Source organism: Solanum pennellii, chromosome 2 (genome assembly GCF_001406875.1).
Source record: "Solanum pennellii chromosome 2, SPENNV200".
NCBI lineage: Eukaryota > Viridiplantae > Streptophyta > Magnoliopsida > Solanales > Solanaceae > Solanum > Solanum pennellii.
Window position 1 is genome coordinate 35858458 of NC_028638.1, and position 13836 is coordinate 35872293.

At 29.2% G+C, this 13836-nt stretch overlaps 1 protein-coding gene and 1 pseudogene across 1 annotated transcript; both read left to right on the forward strand.

Annotated features, from left to right (window-relative positions):
• The first annotated feature begins 1295 nt into the window (after nucleotides 1-1295).
• On the forward strand, nucleotides 1296-3459 carry LOC107009951 (G2/mitotic-specific cyclin-1-like). Its single transcript, XM_027914141.1, has 7 exons — nucleotides 1296-1340; nucleotides 1437-1565; nucleotides 2388-2477; nucleotides 2570-2791; nucleotides 2854-2952; nucleotides 3038-3216; nucleotides 3318-3459. The coding sequence occupies exons 1-7, from the start codon at nucleotides 1302-1304 to the stop codon at nucleotides 3457-3459; spliced, it is 900 nt and encodes a 299-aa protein (XP_027769942.1). The 5' UTR covers nucleotides 1296-1301.
• Nucleotides 3460-7269: 3810 nt separating this feature from the next.
• LOC107009952 overlaps nucleotides 7270-13836 on the forward strand; it is a 20444-nt pseudogene continuing 13877 nt past the window's right edge.

Consider the following 13836-nt stretch of genomic DNA (forward strand, 5'->3'; position numbering starts at 1 on the left):
GGAACAAACGTTACGCGATAGTATCATTAAACAACAGGATATATCTTGTGCAAGTTCGAGTTAATGACATGAAAGAAGTCACTAACAATTGTTTGTTGCCCTAGTGGTGAATTTTGTTAGTACTATTTATTTTATTTTTTCTTGAAAAATTCATGAGTTTTTTTATTCATGTTCAATTTGGAAACATACCTGGTTATATTTTAATGAGGCTATGTAATTTATGGAAAAACTTTATCTTTGTTTCTGAAGTATATCATTTGATATTTAGTGTGATAAAAAACAAAGATATTTAGATTTTAAATTTGGGAGTATAAATATTCTTCATTTAATTTGGATTGACTTAAAAAGTAGCTTTTAAGTTAATAATAAAAAGACAAAATGAAATAACTTTTAAGTCAAAAAATAAAAAGTAGGGCGAGACCTACTTTTGATTCTTGACTTATTTCAAGTCATTTTAAACTTACTTTAAATAATTTTTGTCTTTGCCAAACACTTTATAACTCTAATCCAATTAAATCAAAGAAATTGTAGAAAGTAATTTAGCAGTCTCTTTTTTTCATTTGTTTCATTTATTCAACAAAAAAAAGAGGACCAGAATAAATTCACAAATATGCAAGGTAACTATTTGGATTGACGTTGTTCACTTTTTTTAATTTGATTTTTGGTATACAAAATGTTTGTTTGATTCAAAATGTTTATTTTATATGAATGAAAGTTGGTAACGCACAAATTGTCAAGATTGGAGGGGAGAGGACACAAACTAGAAGAGCACTTAGTGTTATTAACCAGAATTTAGTAGGAGCTCATCGATATCCTTGCGTTGTTAATAAGCGCGGATTATCAGAGTAATTCTTGTTTCAATTTTTAAATTATTATCTTTTGATGTGTTTTCATTTTATATAATTTATTTGGGGTTTTCTTTCTCTTGATTTTAGAACAAATGAGAGGTTAGACCATAAACGTTAAATTTAACTATTTTTTTTGAATTTTGTATATAGATTTTAGTAATGTCACTATTGCTTAAATATATTTTTGGTTAGTTAGCTGATACATAAAGTACAAATTTTTAAATGAAGGAAATTTGGTGCTACACAAATTGGTACCTTACACCAACATTACCTTGAGGTAAAAAATTTCGATCTCTTATCACGTGAAAAGTTAAAACGTAAAAGTTGATTTTTTTTAATTCTTTTTAAGTGTACTCAAATGATTTTGAACAGGAAACCAAGAAACCAAAACCAGCTATTGGAGATTTTACGATATGGGCGGAACATGACACAAATGAAGCTCAACCAGTTCCTATGTGTTTGGAACAACCTGAATCATTCTCAATTGACAAGGTTACACAATTTATTAGAAAATTTATTTTTAATTTTACTTTCTAGTGGTAATAATTTGTGTTGATGTTCTATACATATGCGCGATTACAAATTCAGGAGGTGGAGATTGAAATGGAGGATGTGTTTGAGGAGGCGTTAATAGACATTGACAACGATGATGCAAAAAACCCGCTTGCTGGAGTTGAATATGTGGGAGATTTGTATGCCTACTACAGGAAAATGGAGGTTAGTCTAGTTTCGTTAGAAGGATCTAAGTTATATATATATAGCTAATAATCTTTACATGTTGTAAAGTTATATGTTATTGTTGGTCAACTTAATTTGATAGTATTATAAACATAAATATTTTGTTAGTGTGCAGAACTTCTTCTAAAAATTTCAGCTTTGTTGAGGTAAATTTCATAAGTAACGAGGTAGGTATGTAGTCTTTATTCAATCATTTGATTGTTTATTGAGTTTCAAATGAAAAAAATATTTTTTTTTCAAATCGAGAATTTTTTTAGGGTTAGCGGTGTAAGGTTGATTAGAAGCTTGGTGGATAATGGGGCCGCACCCTCAAGTAAAATTTTTAGGTTTCAAACGTTACTACCTTTTATAACAAGACTACAATAACTATTCTTTCACTTCCTATATATCAAGCCAAATTGATGGATTGTTTAACTACAAGACTATATAAATTTATCTTGTCTTCTTAAATTATCAACCTTATGTTTAGTTAAAACTTTTACTATCAATTGCTTCCTTTCCTTGATTAACATAACACATACACATTAGATGTAATTTAATAAGTACCTTACAAATATATCACTTACTTTGTTAGTAAAAATGTCTTTTTTTCTTTTTTGACAATTCTTTAATTTCAACTTTGCACATAACATATTTAAAATTATGTAAATGACATTTTAATACATTCCATGTATATGACAACAGAAGATTTAGTATCTTAATAAACTCTGTACCAAGTCAAAACAAATGGTGTAGAGTACCTTTTTCTACCTATTTTACCTTTTTATGAAATTACAAGTAATATTGCCCAATGTATTTCAGGTTTATAGTTGTGTTTCACCAAACTATATGGAACAACAATCTGAGATCAATGGGAATATGAGAGGTGTACTAATAGACTGGATCATTGAGGTAATTAAATTGAATACATTGGAAATAATCAGAATTAATTAAAGGTATAATTGTTAATTAACTTTCTTATAATTATTCTAATAAACTAACAGGTACATGACAAGTTCGAGCTCAAGGAAGAGACATTATTTCTTACTGTTCATTTGTTAGACCGATTTTTAGACAAACAAGTTGTTGGCAAAAACAAACTGCAGCTTGTTGGTCTCGTTGCCTTTCTAATAGCAGGCAAATACGAGGAGATTTTACCCCCTCTTGTGCAGGAATTGGTGATTATTTCGTATGAAACCTACACCAAAAAAGACGTTATTGAAATGGTAAAAATAATCATCGCAGTTATTTTTGATATTTAATAAATTCCTAATCAATTTTACTGCAGGAGAAATTGATGCTCAACACATTGCAGTACAATATGTCCTTTCCAACTGCATACGTTTTTATGAGAAGATTTCTCAAAGCTACTCAAGCTGATAAAAAGGTTATAATAGCACAAAAAATAGTTATTTCGTATTTTATTTTATTCATTTTTCATATATAGTATCTGAATTACTTTGTTGTACCAGCTAGAGGAATTGTCTTTCTTTTTAATCGAGCTTTGTCTCGTGGAATATGAGATGCTGAAGAATTCACCATCATTTATGGCTGCTGCGGCAATCTATACAGCTCAATGCACGCTCTATGGCGTCAAGGAATGGAGTACAACTTGTGAATGGCATACAGGGTATTCAGAAGAATCACTTATGTGAGTACACTAATTAATTACTTCGGTAATTTTCTATAATATAATTCTCTCTTTTTCTACTTATTCTAATTATTTCGCTTCTTTTCAATTCTTTAATTTAGGAAATGCGTAAAATTGATAGTGAGGTATCACGAGAAGGCAAAAACAGGGGGACTAATAGGGGTGCATAATAAGTATAACGCATCCAAATTTGGGTACGTAGCAAAAGTTGAGCCAGCATATTTTCTGGTCCAAGACTCATGAGGAACAAACGTTACGCGATAGTATCATTAAACAACAGGATATATCTTGTGCAAGTTCGAGTTAATGACATGAAAGAAGTCACTAACAATTGTTTGTTGCCCTAGTGGTGAATTTTGTTAGTACTATTTATTTTATTTTTTCTTGAAAAATTCATGAGTTTTTTTATTCATGTTCAATTTGGAAACATACCTGGTTATATTTTAATGAGGCTATGTAATTTATGGAAAAACTTTATCTTTGTTTCTGAAGTATATCATTTGATATTTAGTGTGATAAAAAACAAAGATATTTAGATTTTAAATTTGGGAGTATAAATATTCTTCATTTAATTTGGATTGACTTAAAAAGTAGCTTTTAAGTTAATAATAAAAAGACAAAATGAAATAACTTTTAAGTCAAAAAATAAAAAGTAGGGCGAGACCTACTTTTGATTCTTGACTTATTTCAAGTCATTTTAAACTTACTTTAAATAATTTTTGTCTTTGCCAAACACTTTATAACTCTAATCCAATTAAATCAAAGAAATTGTAGAAAGTAATTTAGCAGTCTCTTTTTTTCATTTGTTTCATTTATTCAACAAAAAAAAGAGGACCAGAATAAATTCACAAATATGCAAGGTAACTATTTGGATTGACGTTGTTCACTTTTTTTAATTTGATTTTTGGTATACAAAATGTTTGTTTGATTCAAAATGTTTATTTTATATGAATGAAAGTTGGTAACGCACAAATTGTCAAGATTGGAGGGGAGAGGACACAAACTAGAAGAGCACTTAGTGTTATTAACCAGAATTTAGTAGGAGCTCATCGATATCCTTGCGTTGTTAATAAGCGCAAATTATCAGAGTAATTTTCATCTTTAAATTATTATTTTTGATGTGCTTTCATTTTATACAATTTATTTGGGTTTTTTTCTTGAATTTAGAACAAATGGGAGGTTAGACCATAAATGGTAAATTTTAATTATTTTTTTTTGAATTTTGTATAGGAAAAATTACTAAAATATACACCTTTAGTTTATATATTCACCATATTTCCTACTTATTTTAAAAAAATACAAAAATTCCTATTTTCCCCCAAATTCAGAACTACTGATACATTATTTTTTTAGGATTCCAAACCATTACTTTTCACCCCTAAATTTACTCCTCTATTTTCTTCACAGATCTTATTCTTCAATAACCAAACCCAATTTTCACTCCCAAATTTTCTCCGTCATATTTTCAACCGTTTCATTTTCCCAATTTTGAATTTCAAACTTGTACTCTCTCTGCCATATTCTTCATTCAACCAATTTCAGAGTTTGAAATAGGTAAAATTTTCATCTACAATTTCTTTTTCTTTCTTTTATTTTTTCTAATACTTCTTTGATCATCCGTCATTTAGTATTGGGATTACCCAAACAGTTACATTCAACACTAATCAAATCTCTGTTTGTGAAGATTCTAAATTGACAGAAAACGAGTCTAAGAGCTTGCATAATCTTCTAACAATGACTAAGCAAAGTTTCAAGAAGTCAAAAATAAAATTAAAAAACACATGCAAAAACACCCAAGAAGAGGGTAAGAAAGGTTGTCATCGCCATATCCAAACCTGCACTACCATCAGTATGTTTTTTTTTTTTTTGTAATTTTTTGTATTCACATGTAATGAGTTTTGTGTAATAGTAGAAATATTTTTCTAATTAAAAGTTATTATGTATACAAATTCTTCATTTGATACACAAAATCCTAATTTTTGGTATATTCTGATTATTTCTTACGACTAATGTATCAAGAAGTTAAAACGAAGAAAAATAAGTTATAACTGTTGATATTTATCATTAATTTATAAAATGTTAATTTTTTGTATCATTTATTCATTTTACTAGATAAAGCATATTTGGTCATTTTTTTGTTGTCAAAAGTGTATGAAAGTTTAAAGTTCAAATTAGAGGATTACATGTATGTTTCAGAACAACTTAATGTTTCATCAGTTGACTTATTATTTCTATTAAGTATCAATTTGACTGATTTACAATCCGTAGTTACAATTATGTATCAAGTACAATTTTACATTTTTATGTATCATATTGAAACTTATTGTTTCTATTAAGTATCAATTTGGTTGACTTATAATTTGTAGTTAGAATTATGTATCAAGTACAATTTTACATTTTTATGTATCATATTAAAGCTTATTGTTTCTATTAAGTATAAATTTGACAGATTTATAATCTGTAGTTAGAATTATGTATCAAGTACAATTTTACATTTTTATGTATCATGTTAAAGCTTATTATTTTTAGTAAGTATCAATATCATTTTTTTCAATTGCATAATATGAACGGACAAGGGGCTAAAATACCCTTAAAGTATTGAAAATGGTACAAAATTACCCTTCATCCACCTATTGGCTCCAAAATGCCATTTTCATCCACCTATTGGCTCCAAAATACCCTTGTCATCCACCTTTGGGTTCAAAATTGACCATTTTTTTAATTGTTTTAAAATTAAACTCTTTAAATATTTTTTAAAATACTTGGCGTTCAACTATTAATTATAATTTTAATTTATTAATATAATTTATAAATCAATACACTACCCACTCATTAATAACTAAACCTCACTCAATTAATAATTCAATTATAATATCAAAATCGTCATAAACACTACTAAAACACAATGAAATTATAGATTTTTGAAAATGACATTCAAAATTATTCTAGTCCGAATCGAAATCCCAATTAAATTTAGGTTGAGCCGCTTATTTAGGAGGACACTTTCTCTCAAAATTGAATTAGAAATTTATGATTAAAGGTAAAGAAGTAATACATCCCGAATTAATTTATGCACTTTTTTAAAATATAATTTTATAAATATTTATGATTTGTTTTAAAATTATTAATATATTATTTTGAAAAAAAGTTACTAAGTAACATCACAGAATTGAGACGTAAGAATAATTAAGATGAACATAGTCAGACTTTTAAGTTTATCGGTGATTTTTATTTAGCCACTTGAATGTATGATAATTTATTTCTATATTTTTTAAAAACACTCAATTGGCAATAGCTTGCATTAATAATGTGACGGGTTCATTAATTTAGAGGGATTTAATTAGTAATGGGTGGGTAGTGGGTTGATTTATAAATTATACTAATAAGTTAAATTATAACAAATAGTTGAGCGCCACGTATTTTAAAAAATATTTAAATAGTTTAAATATAAAACCGTTAAATAAGTGGTCAATTTTGAACCAAAAGGTGGATGACAAGGGTATTTTGGACCCAATAGGTGGGTGGGAAGGGCATTTTGGAGCCAATAGGTGGATGAAGGGTAATTTTGTACCATTTTCAATACTTTGAGGGTATTTTAGGCCCTTTTCCGTAATATGAATTATGTAGTCAAACAGATTCCAAAACACTCCCTTAAGTTTGGCTCTACTTACAATTCAAAAATATCTTAAGAGACTTAGCGTTGTCAATAGGAGATGAGGGTATCCAATTATTTATGATAGTGGGTTCTTTGAAAAGACAGAGAGAACTGATTGGGAAGCATTGGACGCATATAAAGACAAGAAAATCGGAGAACTTTTGGGTCCACAACATTCGTTTGATGTGGAGTTTGCTCAAGATATCGTACAACAAATTAAAAGGCGATAGCCTGTCAATATTGTATAATTCTTTCTCTTTTATTTTTGTATCTAATTCATTCTTATAATTAATCTTCTTGTTTTTGTAATGATTGTGGAATGTTATCTGCATTTGTCGAATTTTTGAGTGACGAAATCAACATGTGAGATAATAGTTTTGAAAGTGACTGCAAAAGATATGCCGCTGTTATGGAAGTATGATCTCGACAAGGCCAATGTTGGACATGTTAGCTACAATGATGACCCTCCAAGATTGAAGAATGTCTTAAAATCAGTAGATGAAGATGAACTTGTTAATGTAGGCTAGTTAGTTTTCTATGTTCCTGTTCACAACATATGTTGATGCTTATTTGTATTTTGGAGATCAAATAGTGTTTTGGAGTATTTAATTCCTTTACAATAATATAGTTTTAAACTTGGACGAGTTAAAATTGTTTATTTTCGATTTCGATTTTCTGTTTAGTTCAATTAGGAATTCAGAAAATTATATATCCGAAAAATGTGATAATAATGACATTATTGTATCAGATATCTATGATAATAATTACATTAATGAAATTTTGTCGCTGAAAAATATCACATTAATGTATCTGATAATTTTGATACATATCATTAGAATTTTTGTAAATAATTATTATGTACATGATACAAAAATGATTACCAAATAACAAACTTGTTTGTATCACAAATCGTGATACTATATTTTACACTTGATACACGCTAGTTATTTTTTAAAAAATTAAATATATTTTGTACAAATCACAACAATTGATATATTAAGTAATATGATTTACCAAGAAGAAGTTTATATATATTACACACAATAATTTGGCCTTCTAATATGAAAATTTATTAAGTATCTAAACACGTGATACTATATTGCTAAACTTAATAATACAATTAGTAAATTTTACATCTTGTTTCTTATACATTTGGATAAAAATCTCAGCAATTAACACTAATTGAATTTTTGATGCAAAAGTTATAAAAACTAAAGTATCAGATACATAAATATAAAATTAACTTTTGACAACTTTTAACAAACAAAAATTATAGAACATATTGATAAACGTTTCAATTCAATTTATTGTACCAGAATCTCTGTGTAACAGTGGAAACAAATGCTACACTTTGAGAATTATTAAACATGAAATATTCATGATACTCCGGAAACATAATCATCAAGAATCTTTTGAAAAGAAGATACATGTTCTTCTATTGTGACCTTCTTGTCCAATTGTCCACAACAATTCGTGCTTGCGGTTAGCTTATCATCTGCATTTTTCTTCCCTTTTTTCCTTGGTCTACCAGACATTTTTTTGTATCTTGGTGGCAAGACAACTTCTTCCAAAACACTTTTCGAAACTGTCCAATCACTTTTGTCCGTCATTGGTTCCATTGGAACAACATGGGTGTAGGCTAATGCATCAGGTTTATTTCTACGTACAATTTCACTCCCATATCATTCCTAATTATCATCGGAGATGAATTACCTTCTACAATATATCGGATGATAACATTTTTTTTCAATTATCAATATTCAATTCAATTGCAATGGCTGAAATAAGATTCATATATGAAATATTTTCCCAAATCATTATCCCATCACTTTTGTATCGCTCGTATCTAACCTCACTCTCCCATATTCCTGAATGCCTTAACAAGATTGAAATATTCATAACGAATCTTCACAAAATCGCCTTCAAAGAAAATTATGAACCAAGTTTCTGAAACTTTTTTGGGAGGAACAGAGATAAACAATTCTAATTCTTTTAGTGTTTCATATAGACTGAAACTGAATGTGTTAAACAAATAAATTAAGGCTAATTTGGGGGATTAGTAACGGTAGCGACTTTGGGAGGTTTGATAAAAATTTCAGTTTCTAATCCCTCACTTCACGCAACAAACTGTTAAACCTACACCAAATATAATATATCATACATTATAATTATGTATCCAAAACTTACTAAAAATATGAGATTTTTTGTAATTTTTAAAAGAGTAGAGATGGAAGGTAATTTGTATTTTACACTATGTGATTTGTATAATTTTTACTTTTGTATATAGATTTTAGTAATGTCAATGTCACTATTGCTTAATTATTTTTTTGGTTAGTTAGCTGATACATAAAGTATAACTTTTTAAATGAAGGAAATGTGGTGCTACACAAATTGGTACCTTACACCAACATTACCAACATTAATTATCTTGAAGTAAAAAATTTTGATCTCATGTCACGTGGAAAGTTAAAACGTAAAATTTGGTTTTTTAAATTTTTTTGTAAGGGTACTCAAATGATTTTGAACAGGAAATTAAGAAACCAAAACTAGCTATTGGAGATTATACGATATGGGAGGAACATGACACAAATGAAGCTCAACCAGTTCCTATGTGTTTGGAACAACCTGAAACATTATTCTCAAATGACAAGGTCACACAAATTTTTAGAAAAATTATTTTTATTTTTACTTTCTAGTGACATTAATTTGTGTTAATGTTGTATACATATGCGCGATTACAAATTCAGGAGGTGGAGATCAAAATGGGGATGTATTTGAGGAGGCGTTAATAGACATTGACAATGACGATGCAGACAACCCGCTTGCTGGAGTTGAATACGTGGGAGAATTGTATGCCTACTACAGGAAAATGGAGGTTAGTCTAGTTTCGTTAAAAGGATCTAAGTTATATATATAGCATAAATAATGTTGATATTGAAAAGTTATAGTATGTTGTTATAAACATATATATTGTTAATGCGCAAAACTTCGACATTTCATAAGTAATGAGGTAGCTAGGTTAAACTTATAATGTGTATTGTCTTTGTTCAATCAATTGAATTTCAGATGAAAAAAATATTCTTCTTTTAAAAAAAGAGAGAAATTCATGAGGGTTAGTGGTGCAAGGTTAGTTAGAAGCTTGGTGGATAATGAACCGCACCCTCAGGTAAAATTTCTAGGTTTCCTAACTTTTATGTGAAAAATCGACTCTCTTTTATAACAAGACTACAACAAATATTATTTCACTTCCTATCTCAATTATTCAGTAGCCATTGAATATGGATTGTTTAATTATAAGACTTAATTTATCTTGCCTTCTTAATTATCAACCTTATGTCTAGGTAAAACTTTAAACACCAATTGAATTCTTTCCTTAATTAACATAACGCATACACATTAGATGAAATTTAATAAGTACCTTACAAATATTTCACTCAATTTGTTAGTCAAAATGTCTCTTCTTTTTTTTTGATAATTCTTCAATTTTAATTTTCCACATAATATATTTAAAACTATGTAAATGACATTTTAATACATTTCATGTATATGACGACACAAGATTTAGTGTCTTAATTAACTCTGTATCAAGTTAAAACAGGAGAATTAAATTGAAACAGTAGTGTAGAGTACCTTTTTCTACATATTTTACCTTTTTGTTTTGGAATTACAAGTAATGTTGGCTATTGCATTTCAGGTTTATATATAGTTGTGTTTCACCAAACTATATGTAACAAAGTTTGAGATCAATGGCAATATGAGAGGCGTACTAATAGACTGGATCATTGAGGTAATTAAATCCAATATTTGAAAATAATCATAATTAATTAAAGATATACGTTTCATTAAAATGTTAATTAACTTTTTTATAATTTATATATATATATATATAAATGTGAATCCAAACCCGCTGATGTGGCAGCCCCCAATGGCCACCATTTGAAAATCCTTATTTTATCTTTTTAATTAAATAAAAATCTGTGTTTTTATCCAAAGTAAAAGTAACCCCTCATTTAAAAGATCACACTAAATAGCAATAATTAATTAATTAGCCCACAACCACTAAAAGTCAGCCCATTCGAAACTGTTCAAATCCAGCCCACTAACATCTTCTTAATTATCCAATTTAATACATTACCAGAAGGCAAACGGCAACAATATCATCCACTAGCAAATCACTTCCACAGTTCCAAAACCTACATCAGAAAACATATTTGGATAAAAATGAAGGAGAAACATTTCCTCCACAGAAATGTGGTACGAGGTCAGCGGACACAACCTAAGGTAAGCAATTTGAACATAATTTAGAGCAACAGTCATAGACCTTCAACACATCAGTTCACAATCTATAGTTACAGTATTGATATATACTAGCTTTGGTACATATTACCTATCTTCTGAAGTTATTTGTAATATCCTGTTTGCTCAAATTTCTAATCGAAATAACAGTCACAACACGATAACGTTAGAGAGTTCGTAGGAGCATTAACCCAGCAAAACATGGAAAATCAATTGCATTTAGAAGAAATAGTTAAGAGATCCAAGGCACAATACAAAATTATATGGTAAAGAGTAGAGGATATCTTCTCCCTCCCAACTTCATAAGTAAGTAGCCAATCTTCTCCCTCCCAACTTCATAAGTTTCATAAGGTATGTGTTATGTTTTCATGTTAGGTTTCTGTTTTGATCTTCATGATTTGTAATTGTCATGTTTTGAATTTGTATTAATCTTAATTGATTTTGGTGGCCTTTCATACCCTAATTCTTCTTATATATATAAAATAATAGTGTTTTATCAAGTCGATATTTATATATAGTGTGTTTCACTAAAAATTTTAAATGACTACGTCATTATTAGCAAAACGTCTTCCTCATCTGTAGATGTGGTTGGTTGTTTATATGGAATCGGTGATATGGAAAGTTCTTGTGCGAACCGGGAAAAAAGAGAAAATCTACATTGTTACAAATTAGTAAGTCACTCATCTTATTTTAATTAGTTTGATTATGTCATCTTCTTACAAAATAATAGTTAGATACTTTTATGATAGCTAATCTTAGGTGCTTCTAAATGGGAATTCATTTGAAATTATTTTGCTTACATATTTTAACCATCTAATTGATCTTTAACATACATAAGAAGGTGCGTAATTGACCCTGAATACTTTGACATTGAGGTGTATATAAGATTTGGATGCGTCTGTGTTTGATTTTAAAATAGGGCTATTAAAATAAGAGTTCTTCAATCTGGTAAGAAGGAAAAGAGAAAAATGATATTGGAGCTAATCTAAATGACTGTGGCTGCATTTCTTTGGACTGTACGAATAAACAAGTGTGATAAAATTGCAGGGGAGACATTGCTTTGGACTGATAAAACATGGTTCAAGCTACATTCTAATATCTTTGACACACACACCTTTTTTGTTCCATTTGCATGTATGTTTGCTCATTGCACTTTGCTGTAAATACTATTTCCAACTCACTTTTTGCTATGTTAGTTTCCGCTTGATCATTTAATTGCCGCTCAAATGTGGATCATTTCAGTATGGCTAGCAGTTTGTACAAACTTGATTTGATTATATGAGAAGCCCCCTTTCGAGTAAAAATTTGTTAAACAGAAAATAAATGTCCGTAAAGTGTAACGAGCACCATGAAAACATTGGCAATATTTGTACTTTCTTCCATTCGTTGGAAGTTGTGGATTTCGGCATTACTTGGCAACAAGTTATGATTGATGTGACTTGCTTTTCTAGATTTTGCGAACTTAAATCTGTAGTCTTCTATTTTGGAAGCTAAATTACTTAAGTTTTTTTATCTTATTGTAAACTATAGTTTTGTGTTGATCCTCTAATTGTTATGTAGGGTCATAAACAATGGGTAGCAGAAGTGCAATTTCTGGGAGTGGTAGATCACCCAAATCTTGACAAACTTGGATATTGTGACGTTGGCTTATTTGCATGAAGAATTGGAAGTTCAGGTATTTTATCTGAATATTTTCTGATGTATTTGTCTAAACTTTTCATAAATATATATTACAAGTGTGTGAACTCTTAGTTGGATTTCTCTTTTCTTCAATGTATAACCCAAGTGTGGCGTATTGCTTGATGCTGAAGGTATATAATCATTGATATGGCTTCACCTTTGTGGCCTAAAAATGTTAAAGCAGAGTTTTTCTATATGTTTTCATTTATTTTTCTGAATTTTTTGACATTGGAGTGTCTGTGTTTCATCTTTAATTCTATCTGTAAATTATAGCAATGTCTTTATTCAAGACCATTTCAAATTAAAACGTCATCTGCATTGACATATTTACTGTAGTGGTAAAGTACTGCCGAGTTGCGTTCCAAAAATTTCTAAACACTTTTTTGGTGTCGTTAACTTGAGCTTGGATAGTATAATACGGGGCCAACATTAATGAACAAATAATTGGGATGGTTCTAACTCAAACATCATACAATATAGCGTAAAGATAAATAACTCAACCCAAAAAGTAACTCAAAAAGTAATTCAAAGAGTGAATTTGTGTGAGTCGGCCAAATTTCCATAAGAAAATGGAAATTCATAGCATAAGTAAGTCGAATAACAACAATTTCTCGTTTAGACTTCTAATCGATTAATTTTATTTCATCTTTACAATTCTTGGTTATATGAAATATATAGTTTGAGATAGACAACTGCCAAAATGCATCCAATTTTTTTTTTATAAAAAGTAGATGGTTTTTTTTAGGGATAATGCACAAGTACCTCCTCAACCTATACCCAAAATCTCAGAGACACACTTATACTATATTAAGGTCCTATTACCCCCCTGAACTTATTTTATTAATAATTTTCTACCCCTTTTTGTCCTACGTGGCACTATCTTGTGGGCCCAACACTGTTTGACTTTTTTTTTCAAGCTAGTGTCACGTAGGCCAAAAAGGGGTAGAAAATTACTTATAAAATAAGTTCAGGGGGGTAATAGGACCTTA

Excerpts from the sequence above, each read along its gene's own strand:
- LOC107009951 (XM_027914141.1), top strand. The coding sequence starts at position 1,302 with ATGTGTTTGGAACAACCTGAATCATTCTCAATTGACAAG. Across the intron at positions 1,341-1,436 it reads AATCATTCTCAATTGACAAG|GAGGTGGAGATTGAAATGGA; the intron begins GTTACACAATTT and ends TTACAAATTCAG. Across the intron at positions 2,478-2,569 it reads TAATAGACTGGATCATTGAG|GTACATGACAAGTTCGAGCT; the intron begins GTAATTAAATTG and ends ATAAACTAACAG.